This window comes from Erithacus rubecula (genome assembly GCF_903797595.1).
Source record: "Erithacus rubecula genome assembly, contig: scaffold_134_arrow_ctg1, whole genome shotgun sequence".
Taxonomy (NCBI): Eukaryota; Metazoa; Chordata; class Aves; order Passeriformes; family Muscicapidae; genus Erithacus; species Erithacus rubecula.
Genome location: NW_027636160.1, coordinates 67,963 through 95,162, shown reverse-complemented (window position 1 = coordinate 95,162; position 27,200 = coordinate 67,963). Strand labels below are relative to the sequence as shown.

At 50.3% G+C, this 27,200-nt stretch overlaps 2 protein-coding genes across 2 annotated transcripts; both read right to left on the bottom strand.

Moving 5' to 3' along the window:
* Positions 1 to 6,062: 6,062 nt before the first annotated feature.
* Positions 6,063 to 7,927, bottom strand: LOC306815444 (olfactory receptor 14A16-like; the record flags this gene model as incomplete). Its single annotated transcript, XM_079332003.1, has 2 exons — positions 7,822 to 7,927; positions 6,063 to 7,018 (listed from the first exon to the last, which is right to left on the bottom strand). The coding sequence occupies exon 2, from the start codon at positions 6,993 to 6,995 to the stop codon at positions 6,063 to 6,065; it is 933 nt and encodes a 310-aa protein (XP_079188129.1). The 5' UTR covers positions 6,996 to 7,018; positions 7,822 to 7,927.
* A 17,192-nt stretch (positions 7,928 to 25,119) lies between these two features.
* On the bottom strand, positions 25,120 to 26,052 carry LOC306815443 (olfactory receptor 14A16-like; the record flags this gene model as incomplete). The annotated part of the gene is made up of 1 exon (XM_079332002.1): positions 25,120 to 26,052. One exon carries the CDS (start codon positions 26,050 to 26,052, stop codon positions 25,120 to 25,122), a length of 933 nt encoding a protein of 310 aa, XP_079188128.1.
* Positions 26,053 to 27,200: the final 1,148 nt, after the last annotated feature.

The following is a 27,200-nucleotide window of genomic DNA, read 5'->3' as shown; positions in this document are numbered from 1 at the left end:
TGCTTCAACAATGGTCGGGGGTCTCTCCTCCTTTCAGGGATCTTGTTTCTGGTGAAGGCTCTGGGTCTTCCTCAGGGTTCACTGTGTGACCTCTCAGGTAGCGCAGCTGCACTGACCTTAGAGTTATATAATTAAGCTAATGTTCCCATAACAAGCCAAGTGTCTAATGCTTGGAATCATCCCAATTTGGCTCAATTCAAAGACAAAAGTTATATTTCTAGATGCTATTCTTAGACCTATATCCTTACTATCTCCACTCCCACTAAACAACTGGAGAATGATACCATCTGCTTTGCTTAACCTTCCTTTATCTTTTATGCATTGGAACAATAAATTACAATTATTCTATTGATAAGAAGCAACAATTTTGCTAATATAATTACAATTTAATTAGCAGAAATCATATTTATAACAGGACAGATTTGGGGCTGAGTCCAGGAGCCCCAGGCACTGAGAGAAAGTTAAAGAAGCTGCTCAAGGAGTCAGAAGCAAAACTCCAAGTCCCTTGGAGCATCAGTGGCCCCACTGGGGGCAGGGACTGCCAAAGGCTCCCCAGGGACTGGTGAGGGCAGATCCTTGAGGGCAGGATTGCAGGAGCCCAAGGCTGTGAGCAGGAACTGCAATGCTGAGCAAGGCCTGGGCTGGTTGGAGGCAGCAGAAAGGCCAAGGGCTGAGCCCAGGCCTGGCCCAGCAGGGCTTGTCCTTCACGGGTGGCTCGGGGCTGTTCCTGAGGCACTGGGATGGGAGGGGCAGCAAGGACAAATGGCATCAGCCTGCAAACTCTGCCAGCCTGCTCAGGGAGGGCCGAGGCAGCAGCAAAGTGCAGCCCCTGCAGGGAAAGTTCCTCCTGTGGGGCTCCAGAGGCGCTGCCCAGCCCAGGGCACAAAGGCCTGGGTGCCTCTGGCCCTGCCAGCCCTGCCCAGCCCTTGGCCATCTCTCCTGCAGCCTGTGCCCCTGTGCGTGCTGCTCCTCTGCCCTGGCTGGCTGCACACACCCACCTCGCTGTCCCCCCAGCATTTCTCAGCCCAGCATTGCTGTGCCCTCCCTGGGCTCCCTGCACCCAGTGCTGCCGGCTCCTGGCACACAGAGCCATGGCATGGCCCAGCCTCAGCTGGGACACCTGGGCCACCAACATTCTGCCCTGGCAGGGACTGTGCTGTTTCCTCACCTCCAGGCTGAACCTTCCAGGCTGCACTTTGAGGTTTCCTTCTCTTCCCACTTCCCAGGAAAGCTCTGTCTCCTGCTGTTTACAGAAAAGGCCTGGGGGGAGATGTGGTGGTCAGAGGCTGTTTGGGGTACACTATCCATGAAATGATTGAGTTTTTCAATATTCTATGAAAGAAGAAGGAGCATCAACAAAACTTCTACCCTGGAATTATGGAGGGTAGCCTTTGGACTATACAAGATGCAGATTTAGATAATTAGGTGCTGATTTTTTTAAGAGAAACAGTCTTTAAAAACAAACTATTGCAGGAAGGATGGAGACACTTCAAGAAAGAAATCTTGAGGGAGCAGAAACAGCCTTTCTCATGTGCCAAAAGTCAGCTAGCAATGAAAATAACTGGCCTGGCAGGGCATGGAGCTTTTTCCAGGGACTCAGGGAGAAAAGAAGCTGCATCACCTTTGGGCTGAGAGGCAGGCAACTAAGGAAATGTTTAAGGGTGTTGCTAGGTCATGCAGAAATATAATTAGAGAGCTGAAACCTCTATTAGGACTTAACCAGGCTGCTTCTGTGAAGGATAATAAAAATTGTTTTATCAATACATTAATGGGAAAAGGATGGTCAAGGAGAATTTCCATTCCTTATTGGAGGGAATATAGTTACCAAAGATGAGGTAAAGTCTGAGAAACAATACCTCTACTTTGCCTCAGTTTTCAAAAATAAGACAGGTTGTCCTCAGGACAAGTGTTCTTTTTGTTCTTCTTGAGGGGGCAGATGGAGACAGAGAGCAAAACAGACCCCTGTAATCCAGGAGGAAACAGCTGGGGACCTGCTGAGCCACTCAGATGCTCACAGGTGTCTCTACAACCAGATGGGATCCATCCTAGGAGGATGAGGGAGCTGTTGGATGAGCTCCCCAAGCTGTTCTCCATCATTTCTCATCAGTCCTGGCTCAGCAGGGAGGTCCCAGAGGACTGGAGGTGCCAATGTGAGCCCATCCTGAAGAAGGGCTGGAAGGAGGATCTGGGGAACTTCAGGCCTGTCAGCCTGACCTCAGTGCCCAGCGAGGTGATGAAACAGATCACCCTGAGAGCCATCCCAGGGCACCTGCAGGATGGCTGAGGGATCAGAGCCAGCCAGTGTGGATTTCAATATCTGCATTGATGATCTGGATGAGGGCACTGAGTGCACCATCAGCAAATGTGCAGATGGCACCAAGCTGGTTGTGAGTGTAAATCTGCTGGAGGGTAGGAGGGCTCTGCAGAAGGACCTGAACAGGCTGGATCCAGGGCCCAAATTCAAAAAAGTGAGGTTCAACAAGACCAAGTGCTGGGTCCTGCACTTTGGCCACAACAACCTCTGCAGTGCTACAGGCTGGGGACAGAGCGCTGGGAGAGTGGACTGACAGAAAGACACCTCATGGCAATGATGGACACCTGGCTGGACATGAGCCAGCTCTGAGCCTAAGTGGCCAAGTAGACCAATGGCTCTTGGCCTGGATGAGTAATGGTGTGGCCAGCAGGACCAGGGCAGTCACTCTTCCCCTGTGCTTGACACTGGTTTGGCTGCACCTCGAGTGCTGTGTCCAGTTCTGGGCCCTCAATTTAGGAAGAATATGGAGGGGCTGGAGCATGTGCAGAGAAGAGCAACAAGGCTGGTGAGGGGTCTGGAACACAAGTCCTGTGAGAAGTGCCTGGGGGAGCTGGAGTAGTTTATCCTGGAGGAGGCTCAGGGGAGACCTCATCACTCTCTACATTTTCCTGACCAGAGGGTGCAGCCAGGTGGTGGTCAGGCTCTTTTCCCAGGGAACAGTGACAGGACAAGAGGACTCAGCCTTAAGATGCACCAGGAAAGGATTTGGCTGGACATTTGGAAATATTCTTCACAGAAAGGGTGATTTGGAATTGGAATGGGCTGCCTGGGGAGGTGGTGGAGTTGCCATCTTTAGAGGTGTTTAGGGAAAGACTTGATGAGGCACTGAGTGCCATGATCTGGGTGACAAGGTGATGTTGAGTCACAAGTTAGACTTGATGCTCTCAAAGGTCTTTTCCAACCTGGGAGATTCTGTGATGATTGCGACACTGCATGGCCCCAGGGAAGCAAGGTCCCATTGTAACATTGTGGGGCAAAAGGGAATCAAGGTTCATTGATGGCTCTGGGTCATCGTGGAAACATGGAGACCATGGTGACACACTGGGCTTTGTTAAACCAAGGGGCCATTGTTACACTGCAGGGACTCCTGGAACTAAGGGAACAATTTTGAAACCTGGGTGCCCCCTGGAAATAAGTGGCCACTGTGAAACTGCAGGGCCTCATGTACTTAGACTCCAGTGTGACACTAAAACTGCAGGGTGTCATGGAATCAAGAACCCATTGTGAACACTGTAGGATCATGTGTCACCAAGGGTCCATTGTGACACTCTGCAAACAAGGAATTAATTGTGGCACTCTGCACTCTTATGGAATTCGGGGGTGCCCTGTGACTCTGTGGGACCCCATGAAATCAAGAAGACTGTGGAGACACTTTTTAGCCTGCTGGAAACAAGGAGTCTATTGTGACATTGTAGAACATCACGTAAAAATGAGGCCATGGTGACACTGCAGGGCTCCATGGAACCAAGGGGCCAGTGTTACTTTTCGGAGCCTCGTGGAACCACGGACACCATTGTGATACTGCTGGACCTCATACAACCAAGAGGCCATTGTGACACTGCAGGGCCTCATGGAATGAAGTGAACAATTTTGACACTGTGGTGCTCCATGGGACCAAGAGGCCACTGGGATAGTCTGGAACCAAAGAAAGCATTGTTGCACTGCGAGACCTCATGGAACCAAGGTTTCCTTTGTTAAACTGCAGGGCCCAGGAACCAAGGATCCATTGTGACGTAACAGAGCATCATGGAATCATGGAGACCATTGTGACATCCTAGAGCCTCATGGAACTGTGGTGACACCAAGCTGGGTGTGAGTGTGGATGTGCAGGAGGGTAGGAAAACTCTGCAGAGGGACCTGGACAGGCTGGATCCACAGCCCAAATCAAACAAGGTGATGTTTAAAAATACTAAGTGCCAGGTACTGCACTTTGGCCACAACAACGATTGCAGTGCTACAGGCTGGAGATAGAGTGGCTGGAGAGTGACCATGCAGAGAGAGACCTGAGGGAAGTGATGGACAGCAGGTTGGACATGAGTCAGCAGTGTGCCCAGGTGGACAAGAAGGCCAATGGCTCCTGGCCTAGATCAGGAATGATGTGGCCAGCAGGTGCAGGGCAGTGATTCTCCACCTGTACTCAGCACTGGTTTGGCAGCACCTCAAGTGCTGTGTCCAGTTCTGGGTCTCCAATTTCGGAAGGACATGAAGGCGCTGGAGTGTGTCTAGCGAAAGGCAAAAAGGCAGGTGAGAGGTCTGGAAAGCAAGTCCTGTGAGGAACAGCTGAGGGAGCTGGGGTTGTTTATCCTTGAGAAGAGGAGGCTCAGGGAGATAAGGCAGTGTAAGGGCGCAGGTTGGACTTGATGATCTATGAGGTTTTTCCCCAGCCTGGCTGATTCTGTGATTCTCTGAAACCACCCCTGCAGCAATTGCAGGAGGAGCCCTGGGCCTCCTCTTCAGAAGGTCCAGCACCCAGATCCCTCAGCTTCTCCACACAGCCCCAAAGCCCATCCTGTCAGTCCTGCAGAGCCTCTCCAGCCCCTTCTCACTGCCCACAACAGGGAGCCCCAGACACAGCAGCCCAGATGTGCCCCCCTGGCCTGTGGTGCCTCTGGCAAGGGAGCAGCATGAGACACTGCAGGAGCCTGCAGACAATTCCTGAAGCACTTGTAGGATGATCCTGCTGTACAAGGGACCTTCACATGGTGCCAGATCAGGAACTGAAATGGGGAGTGGGGCCAGAGAGGAAATAGCAAACAGAGATGGGCTGTTTGCAGGGGATGGGACAAAAATGGGCAACAGGAAGAAATGTGGATCACCAAAGACAAAAGACAGCAAAGGTGAACACAAGGAAATGCTCACGGTAGTTTTGGGGTGTCTGCCAGTCAGCCCTGGCTCTGAGAAACAATGTCTGCAGGAGAATAAACTCACCACTCATTGGAAAAAACTTCAAACTTTATGGCTGACTGCAGAGGCCACAACAAACCTAATGGTTTCTCTGGTGTCCCCCAGCCCTTGCTGGCCCCAGGGATTGATGGCATTTGTGCTCACTCAGCTCCATCTCCTCACAGCAGCACCATGGGGGTGCTGACGCCTGCTCCGTGCAGTGCAAACAGGGGGTCCTGAGCCAGTGCTGCCGTGTCTGTGCCTGCAAGGATGCGGCACCTGTGTGAGCTGGGGGAGAGGCCAGGGCTGCAGGAGCCTGGAGCCCCCAGGCCCTGCCCTGAGGTGTCAGCACTGCCCCAGCAATATCCATGGCCTTTCCCTGCTGCAGCCCCGATACTGCCACCCCCAGGGCTGTGCCCGGCCCCAAGAGCACTCAGGCCCTGCAGCAACACGAGGGGCAGGAGGGCAGTGGGGCAGTGGCACGGGAGCAGCACTGGCAACACCAAGTGTTGCTGCTGCTGGGCACAGCTGCTGTGCCAGCACTGATCTGCCCCAGCTCTGCACATAGATATTGCTGCTGCAGCTCCATAGAAGGGAACAAAAGGGGCATCTCTGGAGAAAACTTCGCTGGGAGAGAGAACCTTTGGTTCATTCAAAGCCACTAAGAGGCCAAATCTCCTTGACATCATCTCTGGGTCACAGTGAATGTGGAGTGAAACAAAATGAGAAATGGCACAAACAATGGCTTTTCTTTGTGGTCAATATTTTGGATGTAAACTAAGACAACCTCCAATATGAATAAATTAAAAAAAAATGTATAAAACATGCTTTTATTGCAAGTGGTTTTCAGAAAATGGCAAGCAATTTATGGTTTCTTAATCCATCCAGTCATCACTCTGCACATTGCAGCCTTGAGCTCCTGGTTCCTCAGGCTGTAGACGAGGGGGTTCAGGGCTGGAGGCACCACCGAGTACAGAACTGACAGGGACAGATCCATGGATGGGGAGGAGACAGAGGCGGGTTTCAAGTATGTAAATATAGCCGTGCTGGTAAAAAGGGAGACCACAGCCAGGTGAGGGAGGCAGGTGGAAAAGGCTTTGTGCTGTCCCTGCTCAGAGGGCATTCTCAGCACAGCCCTGAAGATCTGCACATAGGAGGAAACAATGAACACAAAACAACCAAATGATAAACAGATACCAACAACAATGAGCCCAAGTTCCCTGAGATAGGATTTGGAGCAGGAGAGCTTGAGGATCTGTGGGATTTCACAGAAGAACTGGCCCAGGGCATTGCCCTGGCACAGGGGCAGGGAAAATGTATTGGCTGTGTGCAGCAGAGCATGGAGAAAGCCACTGGCCCAGGCAGCTGTTGCCATGTGGGCACAAGCTCTGCTGCCTAGGAGGGTCCCGTAGTGCAGGGGTTTGCAGATGGACACGTAGCGGTCATAGCACATGACGGTCAGGAGATAGTACTCTGCTGAGAGGAAGAACAGAAAGAAAAAGATTTGTGCAGCACATCCTGAGTAGGAGATGTTCCTGGTGTCCCAGAGGGAATTGTGCATGGCTTTGGGAACAGTGGTGCAGATGCAGCCCAGGTCAGTGAGGGCCAGGTTGAGCAGGAAGAAGAACATGGGGGTGTGCAGGTGGTGGCCACAGGCTACGGCGCTGATGATGAGGCCGTTGGCCAGGAGGGCAGCCAGGGAGATGCCCAGGAAGAGGCAGAAGTGCAGGAGCTGCAGCTGCCGTGTGTTTGCCAATGGCAGCAGGAGGAAGTGGCTGATGGAGCTGCTGTTGGACATTTGCTGTGTCTTGGCTTGGGCATCTGTAAAAAAAGCAAACATGGAATAGTTCAGCTTGGAAAGACTTTAAATAACCCAGCCCATCTTGGTGGCACTTTCCCTCCACTACCTGCCCAGGGCTCTGCTGGCTGGAGCTGTCCCTGCCAGCAGCTGCTTCCCTGTGCCCAGGGCTGGACTCTGCCAGTGCTGCCAGAGCCCAGCCCAGCCCTGGGGGCTCAGCTCTGCCTTGCACACCCCTCCCAGCACAGGGCACTGCCCAGGGCCAGCTCAGCCTCTGCAGAATTGTGATGGCAATGTCAGAGCATCCCTGAGGATGCTGGAAAAGCAATGCAGATGATGTATTTAAGGGGTCCTCTGCTGATTTTTGAGATCTGACTAATTTTTGAGATCTGAGGAATTCTCTTAGTTTTTTTATCATCCTGAAGTGAGATAGCATTAGCAGTGTGAAATTTCCCATCCAGGCAACCCAGAGCAGTAGATTAAAAGAGAAGTATTTTCCATTTGCACAGCTTCTTCCTGGCAGTGCTCCCTGTAAAATCCCTTTGGAAATCTTCTGGATTTAAATGTCCTGCTGGGTGTAGTCCTGAACAATGCAGCATCCTCACCACAAAAAGAGAACACTTCCAAGCCTTAGCAGCTGTATCCTTCCATCCAGACCCTGTCCCCCAGAGCTGTGGGCAGCTCCCAGGGCTGGCTGAGAGCTGTCCCTGGCATGCAGCAGAGTCCCTGCCCCAGCAGAGCACCCTGGGCTGCAGGACCCTGCTCTGCAGCACAGCCCTGGACACCCCTGGCTGCTCTAGATGAGAGAATCAGAGAATGTACTCACAGAGTCTGTAGGCATTGGGATGTTCCAGCTTTAGAAGATCACTGCAGGAGCTGCAGCTGCCTTGTCCTGCAGCCAGAGGCTTCCTGTGTCAAGGGCTGGGAGTGATTCTGCCCCAATCACTCGTGAACACCTTCCCAGCCCTGACTGATTGAAGCTCTCTGTGCCTCTGTGCTGTACCTGGGGTGGCTCCAGGCAGTGCCCTCAGCCCAGCTCGTCTGGGAGAGGAGCTGCTCCTCCGCAGAAATGTCTTTTTGAAGCTCTTCTTGGTTGTCAGGATTACCCTCTGTGCCAGGAGCTCGGCCCAATTGAGCAGCACAGACAGAGCACAAGTAGTTTAATGACCTTCTCAGGGCTTTGGTGCTGTTTACATCAGACTCAGTCCCTCAGAGTATGCTCAAAAAACTTCTCAAGAACTCAAAGTGAGTTTTAAAATCCAAAGTTTCTTGAAGTTTTAATGGGTCCCACTGGGGGATATGATTGAGGAAATGTCCCCATGTTCCAGTGAGAGTAGAACACTGGTGGCAATGATGACAGGAGGGGACAAACAAGGGAAAGGTGTCTCTGATGCTGAGCAAACCTGGATGTGTAGACTGACATGTCCACATAAGCTACTGAGTTATCCCACATTGGACCTGAGATCTGAAAAAAATGATGCCCACTTTAACACCAAATTAGTGTTAAGAAGCCTTAGTCTGATATTTTGGAGATTTGGTTACAGCAGGGCCTCACAGAACCAAGGAGTCACCTGTAACCCTATGAAGCCTCAAGGAACAAAGGGACCTTTTGACACTGTGGGGCTGCATGGAACCAACATCCGTTTTGTCTGAGTGGGGCCGTATGGCATCTGTGGTTACTTGTGACACTGGGAAACCTCATGGAACAAAAGTACTTTGTGACAGAGAAAGGCCTCATGGAACCAAGGGGCCATTGTGACACTGTGGGGCCACATGGAACCAATGGTCCATTGTTATACTGCAGATCCAAGGAGGCCATGGTGACACTATGGAATCTCCTGCAGCCATGGGTGCACTGTGACACTGATAGGCCCCACAGAACCAAGAAGTCCATTAGTGACACTGCACAACCTCATGGAACAAGGGGACCATGTTATACTACAGAATCTTGTGGGACAAAGGGTCCATGGTGACACAGCAGAACTGTTGCTGAGATTATGAAAGCTCATGGAACTAGAAGTCCATTGTGATCAAAGGACCATTGTGACACTGTAGGGCACCATGGATCCAAGGGATCATTGTGACACTGTTCCTTGTGGGGCCTCAAGGGACCACAGGCATCATTTTGAATCTGCTGGGCCACATGGTCCCATAGGGCCAGTGTGAAACAGCAGGGCTTTGTGAAACCAAATTTACAGAGCCTTGTGCAACCATCATCTCCTGAGGTAACTCAGGGCTCCCTCCCACCTCTGGGGCCCTTGCCTATAGTTTTGGGGTAACCCTGAATGTTTGAGTGCCCCCTGACAGCTCCCCCACCACAAAGGGTCATGTGTGTCCATGTTGACTAAAGGATGCAACAGTGGCCATTATCTTTTCCCAGCCCATCCAGGAGAGTCGGGACACTTGGGTGCTCCAAACATTACCTGGACATCCCCAGAAATCACCTGAATACACCTAGGTAGCCCCCAGTATATCCTGGATCATGGCAAAAATCACCTGGATACACCTGGGTACCTCTTGGATCACTGGGTCACCCAAAACCCCTAAGGCCCCCCAAAACTTGTGTCCCGAAAATCCTCATTGCTTTGACTGGGTGGACCTGGTGTCCATAAATTCCCATTGACTTCAATGGCTAAACCCAGTGCCCCTAAAATTTTGTTGCTAAAAATCTCGATTTTGGCTTCAGAATTCCCAGAATTTGAACTGAAAATGGAGATTTTTGGGCTTATCTGGGGGCACAGCTCCAACACATGTCACAGATGTGGGATCAGGGATTCGAAATTGGCTTCCAGGAATTCATCCAGGACTCCCACAGAATCAGCATCATGATCCTGGAAGGGAAATTCTTGGAATTGAGCCCAACATTTCCCCCAGAATTACCCAAATTGTCCCATTTTAGCACCAAAGTTCCACAAAAGTCCTGTTGAATTCAATGGATAGACTGGGTGTCCCTAAATCCACCTAGACTTAAACATGGTAGACCTGGTGTCTCTAAATCCCTATTGAGTTCTTTTGGGTAGACCTGGTATCTTGGAATCTCTATTGATTTGAATTGGCAGGCTTGATACCCAAAATATGCCTGTCAGAACATCATTATAACAAAAGATGAGCAACTGAGAGACATTGTAAAAGACAGTTTATTGCTTTATTGCACCAGTCTCATAGAACGGTGAGACATTAAAAGTGTTACATCCAATGCCATAGTATCGGAAGACATCTCATTCTTAGTTACAATGCCTTAGACTAGTTTTTTAGCCAATCACATATTTCTATGAACTTTGCTAACATCTTTTATCACCAATCATTAATTGTTTTGCTTCCCATGGCTTTGCTGCCATGTCAATTTTTCAACTAATGATAAAGCACTTCACAAACTTGTAATGATACATCTTAAACTTCCAACTAACTAACTAACCAACTAACTAACTAACACCACCCTGTCACCCAGACCATGGCACTCAGTGCCACATCCAGTCTATGCTGAAACTCTTCCTGGGACAGTGATTCATCCACCTCCCTGGGAAGCCCATTCAAATGCCCAGTCACCTTCTTTGTGAAGAGTATTTATTAATGTCCAGCCTAAACCTTCTTTGGGGCAGCTTTAAATCTGTGTCCTCTTGTCCTGTCACTGTTCCCTGGGGAAAGAGCCCAACTCCACCTGACTGTACCCTCCTGTCAGGGAGTTGTAGAGGGTGATCAGATCTCCTCTGAGTATCCTGCAGGATAAACATCCCCAACTCTCTCAGCTGCTCCTCACAGGACTTGTGTTCCAGATCCCTCACCAGCCTTGTAGCCCTTCTCTGGACACTCTCCAGCTCCTCCATGTCCTTCCTATATTGGGGGCCCAGAAGTGGACACAGCACTTGAGGTGCTGCCCAGCCACTGCTGAGCCCAGGGGAAGAATCACTGTCCTACTCTTGCTGGTTGCACTGTTCCTGGTCCACAGGAGTCTGAGGGATTGGATCAGGGAAATGGTGAGGAGGAGATGGGGATGGGGCCAAAGTGTGATTGATTGACCATCATGAAGGGTCTTGATTTTCATATCTATTCAGACTGCATTAGAAGGTGCTGGGGGTCAATATCAGTTGGACAGTTCTTATATCCATCTATAAACAGGAAAAGAACCAGGAGAAATCACTTCTCTCGGCATTGTTTTCAATATAATGTATTCACTTGGAATACACTTTTGAAATCTATCCAGTTAACCACCAAAGATTTGAAAACTTACGTTATCCTCAGGAGCTTTTCTTATGGATGTTTTTAACAGATGTTTATGAGCCTTTGTCACTGAATTCTGGAACTGAAGAGCTCAAGAAAGAAGAGGCCTCTGGAGTAGTAAAATTCATCAGCATCCACCAAGTGGCTGAGGATCCATCCTCATCAGAGCAGGAATGATGGAGCAGAAATAGGAACAGGTGATGCACTGGTCACCCACTGACTGATCACACCTACTGACCTTACCCACTGACCACATCCCACTCACCACCCAAATGACCATACCTCCAATGATCACACCCACTGACCATAACCACTACACACACTCACTGACCACACCAACATCCTCCTAACCATTGCCAACACCCCACTGACCACACCCACTGACCACCCCAATGACAAATATTGTCGACCACACCCTGCTGACCAACCCAATGACAACCCCTCCGAAAATACTGAGCACATGCAGTCCTGATTCTTTCTGCTCTCTCCTCTAAGTTATTTGAAATCCCCCTTCTCCAATAGCTCAAACAGCTGGCTGCTTCCTTCTTCTATTGACCAGACAGAAATTCCATAAATAAACCCTTGTATCTCAAATACTGAAAGTTAAACTACAAGGGGAGCCTTACAATTCATTTTTCCAAGCTGGCGCCATTCCCAGTCTTTTTCAAAAATATCCAAATTCTCTGGCTTTAAACCTTAACCACAGACTGGACTCCCTATCTCAAACTGATCATGTGCTACAACCCAAATATAGCCTCTCAGGAGTTCCAGGGCACACCTGGGGCACATAGGTCTCCGTTTATTAGATATACAATGCCATCTCGTGTTGCACCCTCTACAGAGGAGAAGGACCCAACTTGGTTGTCACCCTGGTCCACAATGAATAACTGTCCACCCACACAAAAAACAAGGAGTGACCCTTATTAGTCCCCAGAGTTGTGGGTTTCTGAAATTATTCTCAACTGGTGGTAATTCCTAGTCAAAAGCCAAATAATTACTTGTTCGAAGATAGCCCTTTCAGAAACTGTCTAGGAAACACCCAAGCGATGAGCACCCGTTAATTCTTGATGATTAAGATAACCAGAGCCATCAGGAAAGCTACATCTGAATGCCAGCTTCCCATAAACCGAGATCTGCATTCACCAAATTCATCATTTCCCAGACATGGTTTTGTTCAGCCCAATGCAGAGAAAGACTACATGAATGTGTACAACAACAAAAAGAAAGACCTCTGCTCCAGGCTATGAAAAGCTGTATAAAAACTGGACTAACCAAGGCACCTTTGTGAGCACTGGGGGATGCGATGCCATAGAGGTTGGATCAGAGTGTGCTCACCCGGCACAGATCCCGGGCTCAGTGCTGTCCCTTTTTGATTGTGGTTAAGGAGGACCGTATTTCAGTCGCAAAATAAATTATCGCTTATTCTAATTATATTTTATTTGGCTTAATCTCTATTTGTAACACCCTCATCTACAGCCTGAGGAATCAGGAGCTTGAGATGCCCTGAGGAATATGACCACTCTGTGTTTCCAGAAACAATCAAGTGCCTGTTTGTTTCTGCATTGCATTCAGAATGGAACTCATTACAGACTGCCCAGACTGCTTAGTTCCATGTGTTTCTATTTGGTGTGTTCTACTTTTTCTTTTTTTTTTTAACTTTTCATAGTATTTTCCATAAAGGGATGCCTTTAGTCACAGTATTGCTACATCAGTATCTACTGTGCTTGTGTTTAGCATAGACAGTAAGGAGCCATGATCATTGTGCATTGAGATAAAATAGTGTCCTGCTCTGCCCTGTGTGACCCAGGTGCTTCCCCAGCCCTTCTCTGTCTCTGCAAGGGCAGTGCCTGTGGGCAGAGGTGGAGGGACTCCCAGCACAGCAGCACAGCCAGGGAAAATAGCCCTGGCTCTTCCCACATCTGCTCTTTCCAAATCCACCCTCTCCTTGCCAGCCCTTCTTTGGTTGTAAGGCCTCAGTGCTCTGGCAGCTTGGTCACTGACCTGCTGCGTGTCCCTGCTGTGAGCACAGGCAGGGACAGGCCATGGGCACTGCTGGGACACAGCTGGGCTCCAACACAGCAGCTCCATTAGCAAAGGGATTTCCTGAGGGCAGGGCAGGAAGGCTTTGTTCTCTTCCAGACTCACTCTCAGGAACAGGCCCAAAGAACAGACTCTGAAGAGGCTTCTTGTGTTCCCTGTTCTCCCAGGGCTCAGTGGGATGAGATCAGGGTCCCAGTGTGGCCATCAAGGGACTCAGGTCTGGGTCAGGTATGTCTTGTTGGTGGCCAGTGCCCATCAGATTGTGAATGGTCTGTGCTGAAACTTGCTGGGGCTCTGCAGCTTGTCCCCGGGCTGATGGCAGGGCAATGTTTGTCTGCAGGGCCTTGGGAGCTGCCAGGACAGCACAGGAGAGCAGCAGGGACAGGGTGATCCAGGGAGCAGCAGGGAGTGGAGTTCACTGGGCACAGGCCTGCCCACGGTGGGGTCACCCTGAGGGTCAGTCTGCTGTGACCCAGGAGAGCTCTGAGCCCCAGGGACACAGCAGGTACAGGGAAAAGAGTCTGGGCACTGAGTGCTCTGAGCCCCAGGGACACAGCAGGCACAGGGAAAAGAGTCTGGGACTGAGTGCTCTGAGCCCCAGGGACCTTCCCCAGGAGGATGCAGGGGAGCCCCAAGGCCATCTGGCAGCCCTGGAACAAGGCAGGCACCTCTGAGCCCCTCCACAGCCCCAGCAGAGCCTGTGTGGGAGGGGGTCAGTGCAGGGAGCACCATCAGCTGCCTCTGTGTCCCAGGCTGAGCAGCAGAGCCCAGCAGAGGCAGCCCAGGACCCCGGGCAGCACAGCCCCCGTGCTCTGCAGAGCAGCAGCCCCAGCTCGGGCTCTGGGAGCAGGGCAGGGGCTGCAGCAGTGGCTGCTCAGGCCAGCACAGACGTGTTCCCCTGGCACAGGCTCTGTGGGCAGCTGGCATGTGCCAGGAGCAGAGCAGGAGCCCCTGGGGTGCAGAGAAGCCCTGGCAAGAGGCTGCCCTGTCCCTGGGGCAGAAGCAGCTGCTTGAGGAGCCCCAGGGCCAACTCTCTGCTGCTGTGCTGGGCAGCGGGACTGGCCCGGGGCTGCAGGAGCTGCCTGAGCTGAGCATCTGCTGAGCATTCCAGACACAGAGTGGCTGTCCCTGACCTTCAGTGCCTCCAGTTCAGCCTGCAGGAGGTCATTCTGTATTTTAGAGTAAGATTTCCATCTTGTGACAAAAGTTACAATTGCAGCAAACTGGTAATTTTTCTCTGTGTTTTCTGTGTTGGTATTCTGGCTGGTCACTCTGCCTCAGCATCCACTCAGAGTTTACTCAGAGAAGTCCAGTGCTGTTCATGCCCAGCAGGATCCACCATTCCCCTGGGTTCCCCCAATTCCACCTGGGCCACAGCTTCCACCAAGGATGTTCCACAAATCAACCCCAGAGCCAGACTTGGGGACAAGGGGCTGGGGCTGTGTGACCAGGACATCAAGGATGGGGATCATCCAGGTCACTGGGGCTGGTTTGGTTGCCCAGGGCAGGAAAGATGTCTGGCAGCTGGAGCAGGGTGAGGGAACGGCCTCCAGGATGGGGCTGGAGCCCTTTGGCTGTGAGGAGAGGCTGAGGGTGCTGGGCTTGTCCAGCCTGGAGGTGGGAAGGCTGAGGGGCTCCTAATCCCAGCAAGGACAGGAAGAGTTTAAATGAGTCGGGCTGGTTTCAGCATTTCCTCAACATTCCAAAGCAGCATGGTTTACCTTTCTCTATCCACCACTGAAAGCTTTGCAAACAAAAATGCAAGGGCATTTTTCAAGCCATTTTCACCACACTACAGGCAGAGCATCCTGATACAACACATCAATTGTGTTTATATTTATCATAGCAACATCTTTCTGATGCAAAAATCAAAGGGTTAAGTCCCTGGGGAGCCTTTGGCCGTTCCTGCTCTCAGTGGGGCCACTGATGCTCCAAGGGACTTGTAGTTTTGCTTCTGACTCCTTGAGCAGCTTCTTTAACTTTCTCTCAGTGCCTGGGGCTCCTGGACTCAGCCCCAAATCTGTCCTGTTATAAATATGATTTCTGCTAATTAAATTGTAATTATATTAGCAAAATTGTTGCTTTTTATCAATAGAATAATTGTACTTTATTCTTCCAATGCATAAAAGATAAAGGGAGGTTAAGCAAAGCAGATGTTATCATTCTCCAGTTGTTTGGTGGGAGTGGAGATAGTAAGGGTATAGGTCTAAGAATAGCATCTAGAAATAAAACTTTTGTCTTTGAATTGAGCCAAATTGGGATGATTCCAAGCATTAGACACTTGGCTTGTTATGGGAACATCAGCTTAATTATATAACTCTAAGGTCAGTGCGCCTGCTCTACCTGAGAGGTCACACAATGAACCCTGAGGAAGACCCAGAGCCTTCACCAGAAAGAAGATCCCCGAAGGGAGGAGAGACCCCGACCATTGTTGAAGCATGAGCAACACTACATAGTGACGGAGATTTTAGGAATAGGATCTAGGAGGAAATTTCCAGAATATTCTGTATTAATATGTATTAGTAAACTATATAAATGAGATTTTAGCTTGATTCAGTTGGCATGGTGTGAGAGGAAGGGCCCTCCCCGTACCCCTGGTTGGTTTTGCTTATGCTTTATTTGAACTCAACCTCAATTACACTAAAATACTCACTGCCAAATTTTGCATTTATTTAAATATACATAACAAATATACTTTGATTGAATTTGTTTATATACAATTACTGCTATTATTAATAAATTATTGCTAAATTTATATTTGTTGTTTGATTAACTGAACAATTGAAGACTCCATTCATAACAATTTTGGGGATCATTAAAATACAGAAAAATTCCAGGAGCTCTTTGTATTTCTTCATTTGTCTTCAAGTCTCCAGGGCTTGTGCAGATGCTTGGAGACATTTTGCAGATTTCCTAAGAAGGAAGATTTGAAAGTGCATCATGACTTTACTCAAGGGAATGTTTTTCAATTTTTCAGTTCAGAGACGAAGTGATAGAAGCATTTCCCAAGTGACCTTGATGCAGAATGTCTCCTTAGGAGGTCTGGGCACATTGAAGAATGAGCCCCTTTGCAGGCTGACCCTGTTTGGACCACCTGCTCCTCACCCCCCTCATCACCATATCATGATGTCTCCCACTTGGTGCTGACAACCCAAAATATAAAAAACCTCATTAATTTCTGTTTGTAATAAAAATGTTATTTAATTTTAAAATTAAAATTAATTTTCCTTATTTGTAATATTGTTATTCTATTTTTTAGACCAAATTTTTATATTCGTAATAAAAATATTTTTTTAGCAACCAAAAAAATTATTGGTCATTGCTTTTATGTAATACAATTCCCTTCATTAATTAAGCTCTATTGGTTCTTTATTTCTCTCTTTTTAGGATAATTCATAATGTTTGAGTTATTTTTTTATCTTTTTAATATCTTTTTTTTCAGACAGGTTTAGGGTGGGCACTTCGGGGTCCAGGGAGACATTTCTGGGGCACATTTGGGGCAGTTTTGGGTCTGGGGGAAGAATTTTGAGGGACAGGAGGACACTTGGGGGCATTGAGTTGGCACTAAAAATGAACTTAGGGATCCTGAGGGAAAGTCTGGGCTTTGAAGTGGCTCATGGGGGTCTGTAAGGGGGTTCTCCGGGGTGCAGGGGATGATGGGAGTTGTAGGAGTAGGTATAATACAGTTTAATGGGGCCGCAGAGCATCATGGTTATTCCAGGCGCAGCTGCAGTATCTCTCGGTGGAACATGGGGCATGATGGGAGATGAAGTCATTGCTTGAATAGCATTCTATGGCACCACAAAGCATGATGGGAGCTGTAGTCCCGGAAGTGATTCTAGTGGAGTGTTTATGGGCTCTAGGTGGGCACTTGGGGGACACTTTTGCCTCTGAACGGCAACTTCACGTTCTCAGGGAGGAATGTTTACAGTTCGGGAGCACTTGGGGGAGCTTGGGGAGCTCTAACTGGGCTCTTTAGAGCACGGGGCACAGCAGGAGTTTTAGGCACAGGACTTTGTTATGAGGTGCTCTGAGCTCGCGGGGGATGGCAGGAGATGAATTCCCAGAAGTGGCTGTGACAGGGCATCTGTGGGCTTGGGAGCATTCAGGGGATTCTGGGATGTTTTTGGGGGTACCCGAATGGGCGCTGGGGAGACATTTAGGGATCCTTGGAGATTCTGGAGGACATCTATTTGTCATACAGGGGGGATACCGGGGTTCTGTGGAGCGTGGGGCATGATGGGTATTGTAGTCCCGGCTCCAATGGGGCTCTATGGGGCTGCAAGGCATGCTGGGAGTTAGAGGCAGAAAGGAAAAATGGCGCTGGCTCCAGGCACCACCCCTCAGGCCCTGGTCCCCGGCCTGAACCTCCTTGGTGGCACCTTGGGCTGACACATACCTCAGGAGGGTGTCTGTTTTCACAGGGGAAAATAAGGTGTTTTAGATTGCTTCAAAAGTAAAACAAAGGGGAGAAAACCCTGTTTGCTTGAGTGGAAGCAGTTCTCCAAGCACAGCAGGTCCCAGGTGAGTGAGGACAGAGAGGATGGGGTTGGGGAATGTGGAGCAAGGTTGCCCACACAGGCTCAGACCTCCAGGAACAGCTTCTCTGAGCAGGCCAGACATCCTGAGGAGAAACTCTGGATCAATATCAATCACAGAATGCTGCAATCACCTCTGCTTAAAGAGAACAGTAATAAAATCCATCCTTTAAAAAAGGAATGGATATTTTTAAGAAACAATTTGAAGTGTTTTTCCATAATTATTATAGGAAATATTCCTATTGAACTGCACCAGACCAGAGGGAAATCAAGACAGAGCCATGGTTTGTTAGGAAACCTCTCAAGAACTCCAAGTGAGAATCAATCTCCAAAGTTTCCTAAAGTTTTAATGGGTCCCAGGGAGGAACACAACTGAGAAAGTGTCCCCAAGCCTCAATCAGAACAGAGAATTGGAGGCAGAGATGACAGGTGGGGACAAAGAGAAGCCAAGTCTTGGTGCCCTGGGGCACAGCAGGGTCTGTGCCACCAAGGGCTGTGAGGACACACCTTGTCCTGAGCCACTGGGGCTTCCTGGCACAGCCCCAGCAAGGCTGGGCACTGTCACCCCTTGTCCTGCCCTCAGCATCCCCCCACATCCCAGTGGCCTCAGGGATCTGCTGGGACCAGTCCCTGGGGAGCCTTGGTCAGGAATTGCCCTGGGGTCTCCTTCATTCTCCCAGGGACTGCAGGTTTTTCCAAGGGCTTTGGGTTTTGCTTGGAGTCTCTGAGAGCTTTGTGCAATCATGGCCTCCAGTTACCTTCTTTAATTAGTCTCTTGAGAGACTTTGTCAGTAACAGCACTCAGTGGGGCTCAGTGCCTCTAGGTGCTTAAGCTTTCAAAGATTCTTTACTTTTTCCTTTCTACACTGACTTTCTGAGAACTGACAACACTCAGACAAAGAGGGGGTTTCAATTTTTTTTTAAGCAATCCAAAATTTTTAAGGTTCCCCACTGCATACAGGCACAAGGTGCTGCCAAGGAAATTCCTCATCCCCAAGGCAGAGCCCTGCAAGCAATGTTTGACACCTTTGCACTCCTTGGTTCCCTGAGGCCTTGCAGTGTCAGAAAGGCTCCTTGGTTCCATGAGGTTCTGGACTATCACAGTGGAGATTTGGGTCTATGGGCCTCCACGGGGTCACAATACTCTTTTTGGTTCCATGAGGCCTTGATCTGTCACAATGGACCCTTGGTTCCATGAGGTTCATTAGTGTCACCATGGTCTCCTTGGTTCCAGGAGGTATCACAATGTCACAATGGACCGTTGGTTCCATGAGGTTTCTGCAGCAGGACTTCCCCTGTGGCACAGCAGAGCTCATCTGTTCTGTCCATCAGCTGGGCCATCACTCAGGGCATCTTCCCCTTTCAGGAATTGCTGAGATAACCCAGGCTGGACATCAGTCTTGTCCTGAATTCTCTTTGGTGCCAGGCAGGTGGAATTCCCAGCTGACCATGAGCATCTTGCTCTGAGAGCAGCTGAAGGGAGATAAACCTTGAATTCCTGAGTGACACACACTTCACTTTACAAACAATAAAAGCCACACAAAATTTTTACAAAGCAGAAGTCTTCTGCATAGTCCCTGCAAATGGGCAGGGCTTCTCTCCTAGTTCTGGATGCATCTTGGTGGTTTCTTTTCTGGAAGCTGAGTGAAAGGGCTCCATGTGTACTCCCTCATCAATTTGGTGCTAAGTTACATTGACTCCTGATCTCTGCTATTTCTTCACTAGCTGTAATAAAGGTAAGTTTAATGTGCACTGTGTTTGTATCTACCTGCACTTCTTTTGTTTGTCCTGTACAGTAAGTAGTCAATTTAAAGATTCTTGTCTGTTTATGTTGAATCCATTCAGTAAATAATTCATTTTAGAATAGACCTAATCCACCATGGTAAAGAACTTGTGCGAAAGAGCAATTTGGGCTGCAGTCTACCTGAAACAGAGTTACTGCCAGAAACCTGAGCATAGGGCAGGACTTGTTTAAGATTTCATTCCATTTGTAACATATTTCATTTAAGAACAAAATGAGAGAAGATCTTTTCTTTTCCACATTTATTCCTTTCCTGTTTATACACTGATATCAGCAATCTCCAGTTGACATTGATCCCCAGCACCTCCTAATGCAGTCTGAATAGATATGAAAATCAAGACGCTTTATGGCTGACAATCAATCACACTTTGTCCTTACCCCCACCTCACCATTTCCCTTATCCAACCCCTGACACTCAGAGCAGCCTTTTGCCAATCTGAGCTTTCTCCACTCCAGTCTGTGCCTGCAGCTTTCAGCTCCATGGCACCAACTCCCACCTGCTTTCCTTGGAGAAGGAACTGCTCAAGACACAGAAGAATGTTCATTTATTGTGAGTAAACTAACCAAGGGAAGGCACAGCTCCATAAAAAACAAAAATCATTCCTCTACTGAATATTACATCCCCTTTCCACAGCAGACAGTCTCAGAGAAATGGAAAACACATCCTGTGCCCAGCACAGATCCCAGGATGCCCCAAACCCTCCCAGCCCCGATTCTGCCCAGATTTGCTCTTTGCACACGAGTCCCACACTGAAGTCACGAGCTGCCTCCAATGCCCAGAGGAAGGAAAAGAGAGAAAGTGGCTGAAGAGCTCTCTTGTGCACAGCTACAGCTGCACTAATGCCAATATTCTGGGCTCACAATACCTTGATCCAACACGCTCTACTGCATCTGTTACCTGGGTAGAAATCTGTGTGGGTGGCTAGGCCCAAGGAGTGCTGGGCAATGGAGCCACATCCAGGGGTGTCCCCAGGGTTTAGGATTAGGGCCAGGGTAATTCAGTCTCTTTCTTGCTGATCTGGACGAGGCCATCGAGGGCACCCTCAGTCAGATGCCTGGTGAGCCCAGGCTGGCTGGGACTGTGGCTGTGCTGCAGGGCAGGAAGCTCTGCAGAGGGATCTGCACAGGCTGGAGCCATTGGCCCAAGACAATGGGATGAGGCTCCCCAAGGCCAAGGGCTGGCTCCTGCCCTGGGCTCACAACCACCCCAAATCCCTGGCTGTGCCCTGCCCCTGATCCCCACAGCCTGTCCTGTTTCCTTCATCCCTGCAGTGCCAGGCCCTTTCTGGGACAGGGGAGCTTTGCTCTGGGGATGGAGGGAGGTGCAAGTGCCATCCCTGCAGTGGGAACCACAACTCAACAGGTTTGTGTTCTTTGGGGGTCAGGAACTGGTGAGACTCAGAAGCATAGATAGGTTTCTCTTCATGGCTGACATAAAAATTGTAACAATGATATAATTCCATAAACATCACCATTTCTCCTCAGCTCTGTGCAATGTATCTGATATGTCCTATGTGGGAAGATATTTTGTAAGGATAGTAAAGAAGGCAATCTTTCCCAATGAATTACAGCTGTACTGATTGTTGGGAAATGGAAACAGCCTTGCCTGCCCAATGAGGATGGGTATTCTAAAAGTCTGAGCTAGCTAGTCAAGGGTAAGTTACAGATGCAGTTAGAGCTTGAGACCCAGAGTCTGTTGCAGTTTGGGATGAAGTCTGCAGGCTGTGCTGTGAGGAGGAAGGGGCATGTTATTGTGTAAGGGACAGACAAGGTAACATGTTGTGTGAAGGACACAAAGGGTTAGGTGTCCGCAATGGGGACAGGCTGGGGTTAGCCTGTCTTGCAGAAGGAAACTTAGAGAGAGGAGAGAAGAAATCAGTGTTGTGTGGAGCTCCACATGAGGAAAGGGTCAGAGTTGCCTGAAAGAAGTAGTGAAAAGTACTTAATAAAGGACTGATGATGGTGTCAGTCATGTCTGTCTTGATATAATTGCTATATCTGCCATGCACGAGGTATTTCTATATGAGTGCAGTTTTAGACAAAGACATTAGGAAGGGTGATTCTTTAAGAGAATTAAACAAAATTTACATGTTGACTAATGTGGAATGACCAGAGAATAAATGAAGAAGGAAATCTGGGAGCAATGGGAAGGCCATTGAACCACCTGGTCCAGATGTCCTTAGACATGGCCATTTAAACAGAAGAGGGGGAATCACCCAAATGAAGAGGAACATGAAATAATAGACAGTACAGGGGTAACACAGGTTGACGGAAAGATCGGTATTTCTTCCCCTATTATCAGTAAAATTTCAAGAAATTTCTGTTATCTCCTGGTGGGGAAACTTGGACATTTCTTCAAGTACTCAAATGCCCCAGCTAATGAGATGTGCTTGTGCCCCTTGTAAAATGCACATTCCCTACAGCCCCAGAGGGCTCCTGTCCTGTAAACATCTGCTCTGGCCCATTCCAAAATCAGGATCAGCATTGTCCTGGGATCATCAGGGACCTGAGGCTGGAAGGGACCTCAGCAAGTCCAACCCACCAAAAACTGTCCCAGACCAAGTAATTCAAAGCTTGATTTGGTCTGAATTTAAAAACCCCAATGGCCAGGGATGGGGCAGCATCTCAGAACGTGTCGGAGCCCATGGAAACAAAGGTTTTCCACATTTCCTGGCTGATTTCTCCTCATTCTTCTCCCAAACATTTAGTCTTCCCCCCTGCCCCATGTCCCCAAGTGCAGAACCTGGCTCTGTGTTCTCCATCAGCTCCTGGCTGGCACTGCCAGGCTGGCATGAGGAGCCCCTCAGCCTTCCCTGCTCCGAGCTGGATGAGCCCAGCTCCCTCAGCCTCTGCTCACAGGCAAAGAGCTCCAGCCCCACCTTGGAGGCCCTTCCCTCACCCTGCTCCAGTTGCCAGACATCTTCGCTGCTCTGGGGAACCCAAACAGGCCCCAGTGACCTGGATAATCCATGTCCTTGATGTCCTGGTCACTCAGCCCCGGGTGCTCCTGGCCTGCCTTGCTGCCATGGCACTCGGCTGCCTCCTGCCCAGCTCCTGCCCACCAAAAGTTTTCTGCCAGGGCCTGGTGGATGCAGGGAGGGCTGACAATGTTGTCTATCAGAACTTTAGCCCTTGACACCATGTCCAAAAGCATTCTCTGGAAAAGCAGAAGCCTGTGGCTTGGATTGGTTCACAATTCCCTGGAATAAGAACTGTCTGGATGTCTGGGCCCAGAGAGTGGTGAGGAATAGTGCCACATCCAGTGTGTGGGCAGTGATGTCCTACAGAGATCAGTGTGGGCCCAGTCCTGTTTAACATCTTTATAGACAGCCTGGAGAAGGGGATTGAGTGCACCATCAGCAAATTTGCAGATGACACCAGGCTGGTGTGGATGTGCTGGAGGGTAGGAGGGCTCTGTAGAGGGACCTGGACAGGCTGGATCCAGGGTTAAGATCCAAAAAGGTGAGGTTTAACAAGACCAAGTGCTGGGTCTGGCACTTTGGGCACAACAACCTCGGCAGTCCTCCAGGCCGGAGACAGAGTGGCTGGAGAGTGGACAGGCAGAAAGGGACCTGAGGGCACTGATGGACAGCAGGCTGGACATGAGCCAGCAGTGTGCCCAGGTGGCCAAGAAGGCCAATGGCTCCTGGTCTGGGTCAGGAATGGTGTGGCCAGCAGGGCAGTGATTCTTCCCCTGTGCTCAGCAGTGGAGAGGCCACACCTTGAGTGCTGTGTCCAGTTCTGAGCCCAAAATTTCGGTAGGACGTGAAGGAGCTGGAGCATGTGCAGAGAAGGGCAAAAAGGCTGGTGAGAGGTCTGGAACACAAGTGTAGTGAGGAATTGCTGAGGGAGCTGGGGTTGTTCACTGAGAGAAGAGGAGGCTCAGGGAGACAAGGTGATATTAAAACAGAGGTTGGATTTGATGATCTATAAGATCATTTTCAGCCTGGTTGATTCTGTGATTCTCTGAAACCACCCCTGGGCCTCCTCTTCACAAGGTCCAGCAGCCCAGGTCCCTCAGCTTCTCCTCACAGTCTCAAAGCCCATCCTGTCAGTCCTGCAGAGCCTCTCCAGCCCCTCCTCACTGCCCAGAACAGGGAGCCCCACACCCAGACACAGCAGCCCAGATGTGTCCCCCTGGCCTGTGGTGCCTCTGGCAAGGGAGCATCATGAGGCACTGCAGGAGCCTGCAGACAATTCCTGAAGCACTTGTAGGATGATCCTGCTCCCAAAGGGATGTTCCCATGGTGCCTGCTCAGGAACTGAAATGGGGAGTGGGGCCAGAGAGCAAGGGCAGGCAGGGATGGGATTTTGTCCATGAGGGAATAGAGGTGGGCTGTAATAAGAAATCTGGAATGAGGTATTAAGAGAGCAATTGTGAAGTAAAGGAAATTCTCAGGGCAGTTTGGGGGTGGCTGCCAGGCATGCCCAGCTCTGAGCAACAACATCTGAAGTGGGACAGGAAACTGACAGCTCATGGGAACAAACTTTCTGGCTGACTGCAAAGGCCACGACAAGCCTGAGTGGTTTCCTTGGTGTCCCCCAGCCCTTGCTGGCCCCAGGGGCTGATGGCATTTGTGCTCACTCAGCTCCATCTCCCTACAGCAGCACCATGGGGGTGCTGACACCTGCTCTGTGCAGTGCAAACAGGGGCTCCTGAGCCAGTGCTGCCGTGTCTGTGCCTGCAAGGATGCGGCACCTGTGTGAGTTGGGGGAGAGGCCAGGGCTGCAGACGGGGGATGTTGTTGGCAGGTGCATGAGGACGCTCTGGGACGCTGCCCTGGGCTGTCCAGCGCAGTGGGGATGGATCAGCCCCTGCTCTGCTGCTCCTTGCCAGGGTCTCCCCCTTGCAGGGACCTTGCAGAGCACCAGCCATGCTGTTTGCCCCCAGCCTGCCCATGGCCAGCCTGGGGCTGCTCACGGGGGTTTTCTCTGACAGCATTGACCTGGCCAAGTGTTCTGGAGAGAGCCTGGCCAAGGAGCCTGGAGCCCCCAGGCCCTGCCCTGAGGCGTCAGTGCTGCCCCAGCAGTGCCCATGGCCTGTCCCTGCTGCAGCCCCGGCACTGCCACCCCCACGGCTGTGCCCGGCCCCGAGAGCACTCAGGCCCTGCAGCAACACGAGGGGCAGGAGGGCAGCGGGGCAGTGGCACAGGAGCAGCACTGGCAACACCAAGTGCTGCTGCTGCTGGGCACAGTTGCTGTGCCAGCACTGATCTGCCCCAGCTCTGCACACAGACATTGCTGCTTCAGCTCCACAGAAGGGAACATATTGGGGAACTCTGGTGAAAACTTTCCTCTGAGATCCTTTAGTACATTTATGGCCCCTGAGAGCACAGCCCCACATTGTCATAGTCTGTGGCCACAGGGATGGTGGAGTGAAACCAAATGTGAAATGGCACAAACAACGACATTTCTTTGTGGACAGTATTAAAAGGCGGTAAAACAAGGAAAAGAACCACCAAAATGGAACCAAGAATTATCAAAGGTGGTTTTTATTACAAGTGTTCTGCAGAAATTGGCCAGCACTTTAACTTTTCTGAAAGCAGCCAGTCATCAGTGTCCACACTGCAACCTTGAGCTCCTGGTTCCTCAGGCTGTAGACGAGGGAGTTCAGGACTGGAGGCACCACTGAGTACAGAACTGACACTGCCAGATCGAGGGATGGGGAGGAGATGGAGGGGGGCTTCAGGTAGGCTAATGTGCTTGTGCTGATAAACAGGGAGACCACAGCCAGGTGAGGGATGCAGGTGGAAAAGGCTTTGTGCTGTCCCTGCTCAGAGGGGATCCTCAGCACAGCCCTGAAGATCTGCACATAGGAGAAAACAATGAACACAAAACAGCCAAATGATAAACAGATACTAACAGCAATGAGCCCAAGTTTCCTGAGGTAGGATTTGGAGCAGGAGAGTTTGAGGATGTGTGGGATTTCACAGAAGAACTGGCCCAGGACATTGCCCTGGCACAGCGGCAGTGAAAATGTATTGGCTGTGTGCAGCAGAGCATTGAGAAGGGCACTGGCCCAGGCAGCTGCTGCCATGTGGGCACAAGCTCTGCTGCCCAGGAGGGTCCCGTAGTGCAGGGGTTTGCAGATGGACACGTAGCGGTCGTAGCACATAATGGTCAGGAGGGAAAACTCTGATCCAATGAAAAACGCAAAGAAAAACACCTGAGCAGCACATCCTGCATAGGAGATGTTCCTGGTGTCCCAGAGGGAATTGTGCATGGCTTTGGGCACAGTGGCGCAGATGCAGCCCAGGTCAGTGAGGGCCAGGTTGAGCAGGAAGAAGAACATGGGGGTGTGCAGGTGGTGGCCGCAGGCTACAGCGCTGATGATGAGGCCGTTGGCCAGGAGGGCAGCCAGGGAGATGCCCAGGAAGAGGCAGAAGTGCAGGAGCTGCAGCTGTCTTTTGTCTGCCAGTGCCAGCAGGAGGAAGTGGCTGATGGAGCTGCAGTTGGACATCACTCCACTCTGGGCATTCTGAGCTGTTGAAAGAAGACTTTGACAAGGTAGGAACAAATTCTTTGAGCCAATCCTACGAAATATTCTTTAGAATACTTTCAAATTATCTTCTCACACTTTGGTAGTAGTGTGTAAAAGATTTTATTTTTTAGTTTATGGTTTTGCTGCTGAGTTGCTGGCTCAAAATCAGCATTGCTCTCAGCCTGAGCTTTTAGGATCCCTTTGGGATAAAAGGCCTCCCTGTGCCCCTGTGTTGTCAGACCTGCTGGTCCTACACATCTGCTTTTTGCTCATTGCCTCCTGCTTTTACAAAGTTCTCACACATAAAATTTTCTTTAAAAAAACTTTTTCAGACTCCAGTTTCAAAACGAATCTCTCTAAACCCTCACCTTTTTTCCTCTGCAGATGGACAGGGAGGGATATTCAGGACTGGTGTGGCTCTCTAATGCCTGATGCTCTGCCTACTGGGAGCTATTTCTCTGCAACCAAAGCTTCTCCCTGCCAGTACTCCCAGAGCCCAGTCCCGCCCTGGGGGCTCTGCTCTGTTTTGCACACCTCTTCCAGCACAGGGCACTGCCCAGGGACATCTCCAGGCCAGGGCCTTATGGGCAGCTCAGACAAACTGAGATGCTGCAAGCCAAGGTGCTGCTGCTGCTGTCTGTAGGTAGAGGAGGGTGAGGAGGCACTTTGTGATGGAGATCTAAGGCAGATCTGCTGATGCCCAGTGGGACAGTGCAGGAGACTCAGTGACACAGACACACCTGACAGCCCCTTTCCTTTGCCTTGAGGAGAAAGCTGAGAGCAGCCCTGGCCATGCAGCACCATCTCCACAGCAGGAGGAATCTGCCCTGATGGGGTCACCCCTTCCACCTCTATCTTCTTCACACAGTCCATGCAGAGCTGCCAGGTAGGCTGAGAGCTGTCCCTGGCAGGTGGCAAATGTCCTGGGCTGGCCAAGAGCTCTGATGGTTGCAGGAGCTGCTCTGCAGGACAGCCCTGGGCAGCCCTGGCTGCAGCCCCAGCTTCAGCCCCTGCAGCCGTCCCTGGCAGCAGGAGCCATCCTGCCCTGTCCCTCTGAGAGTGCCCAGGGCAGCCCTGCTCTGCAGCACATCCTCCTCCTCCTCCTCTTCCTCTTCCTCCTCCTCCTC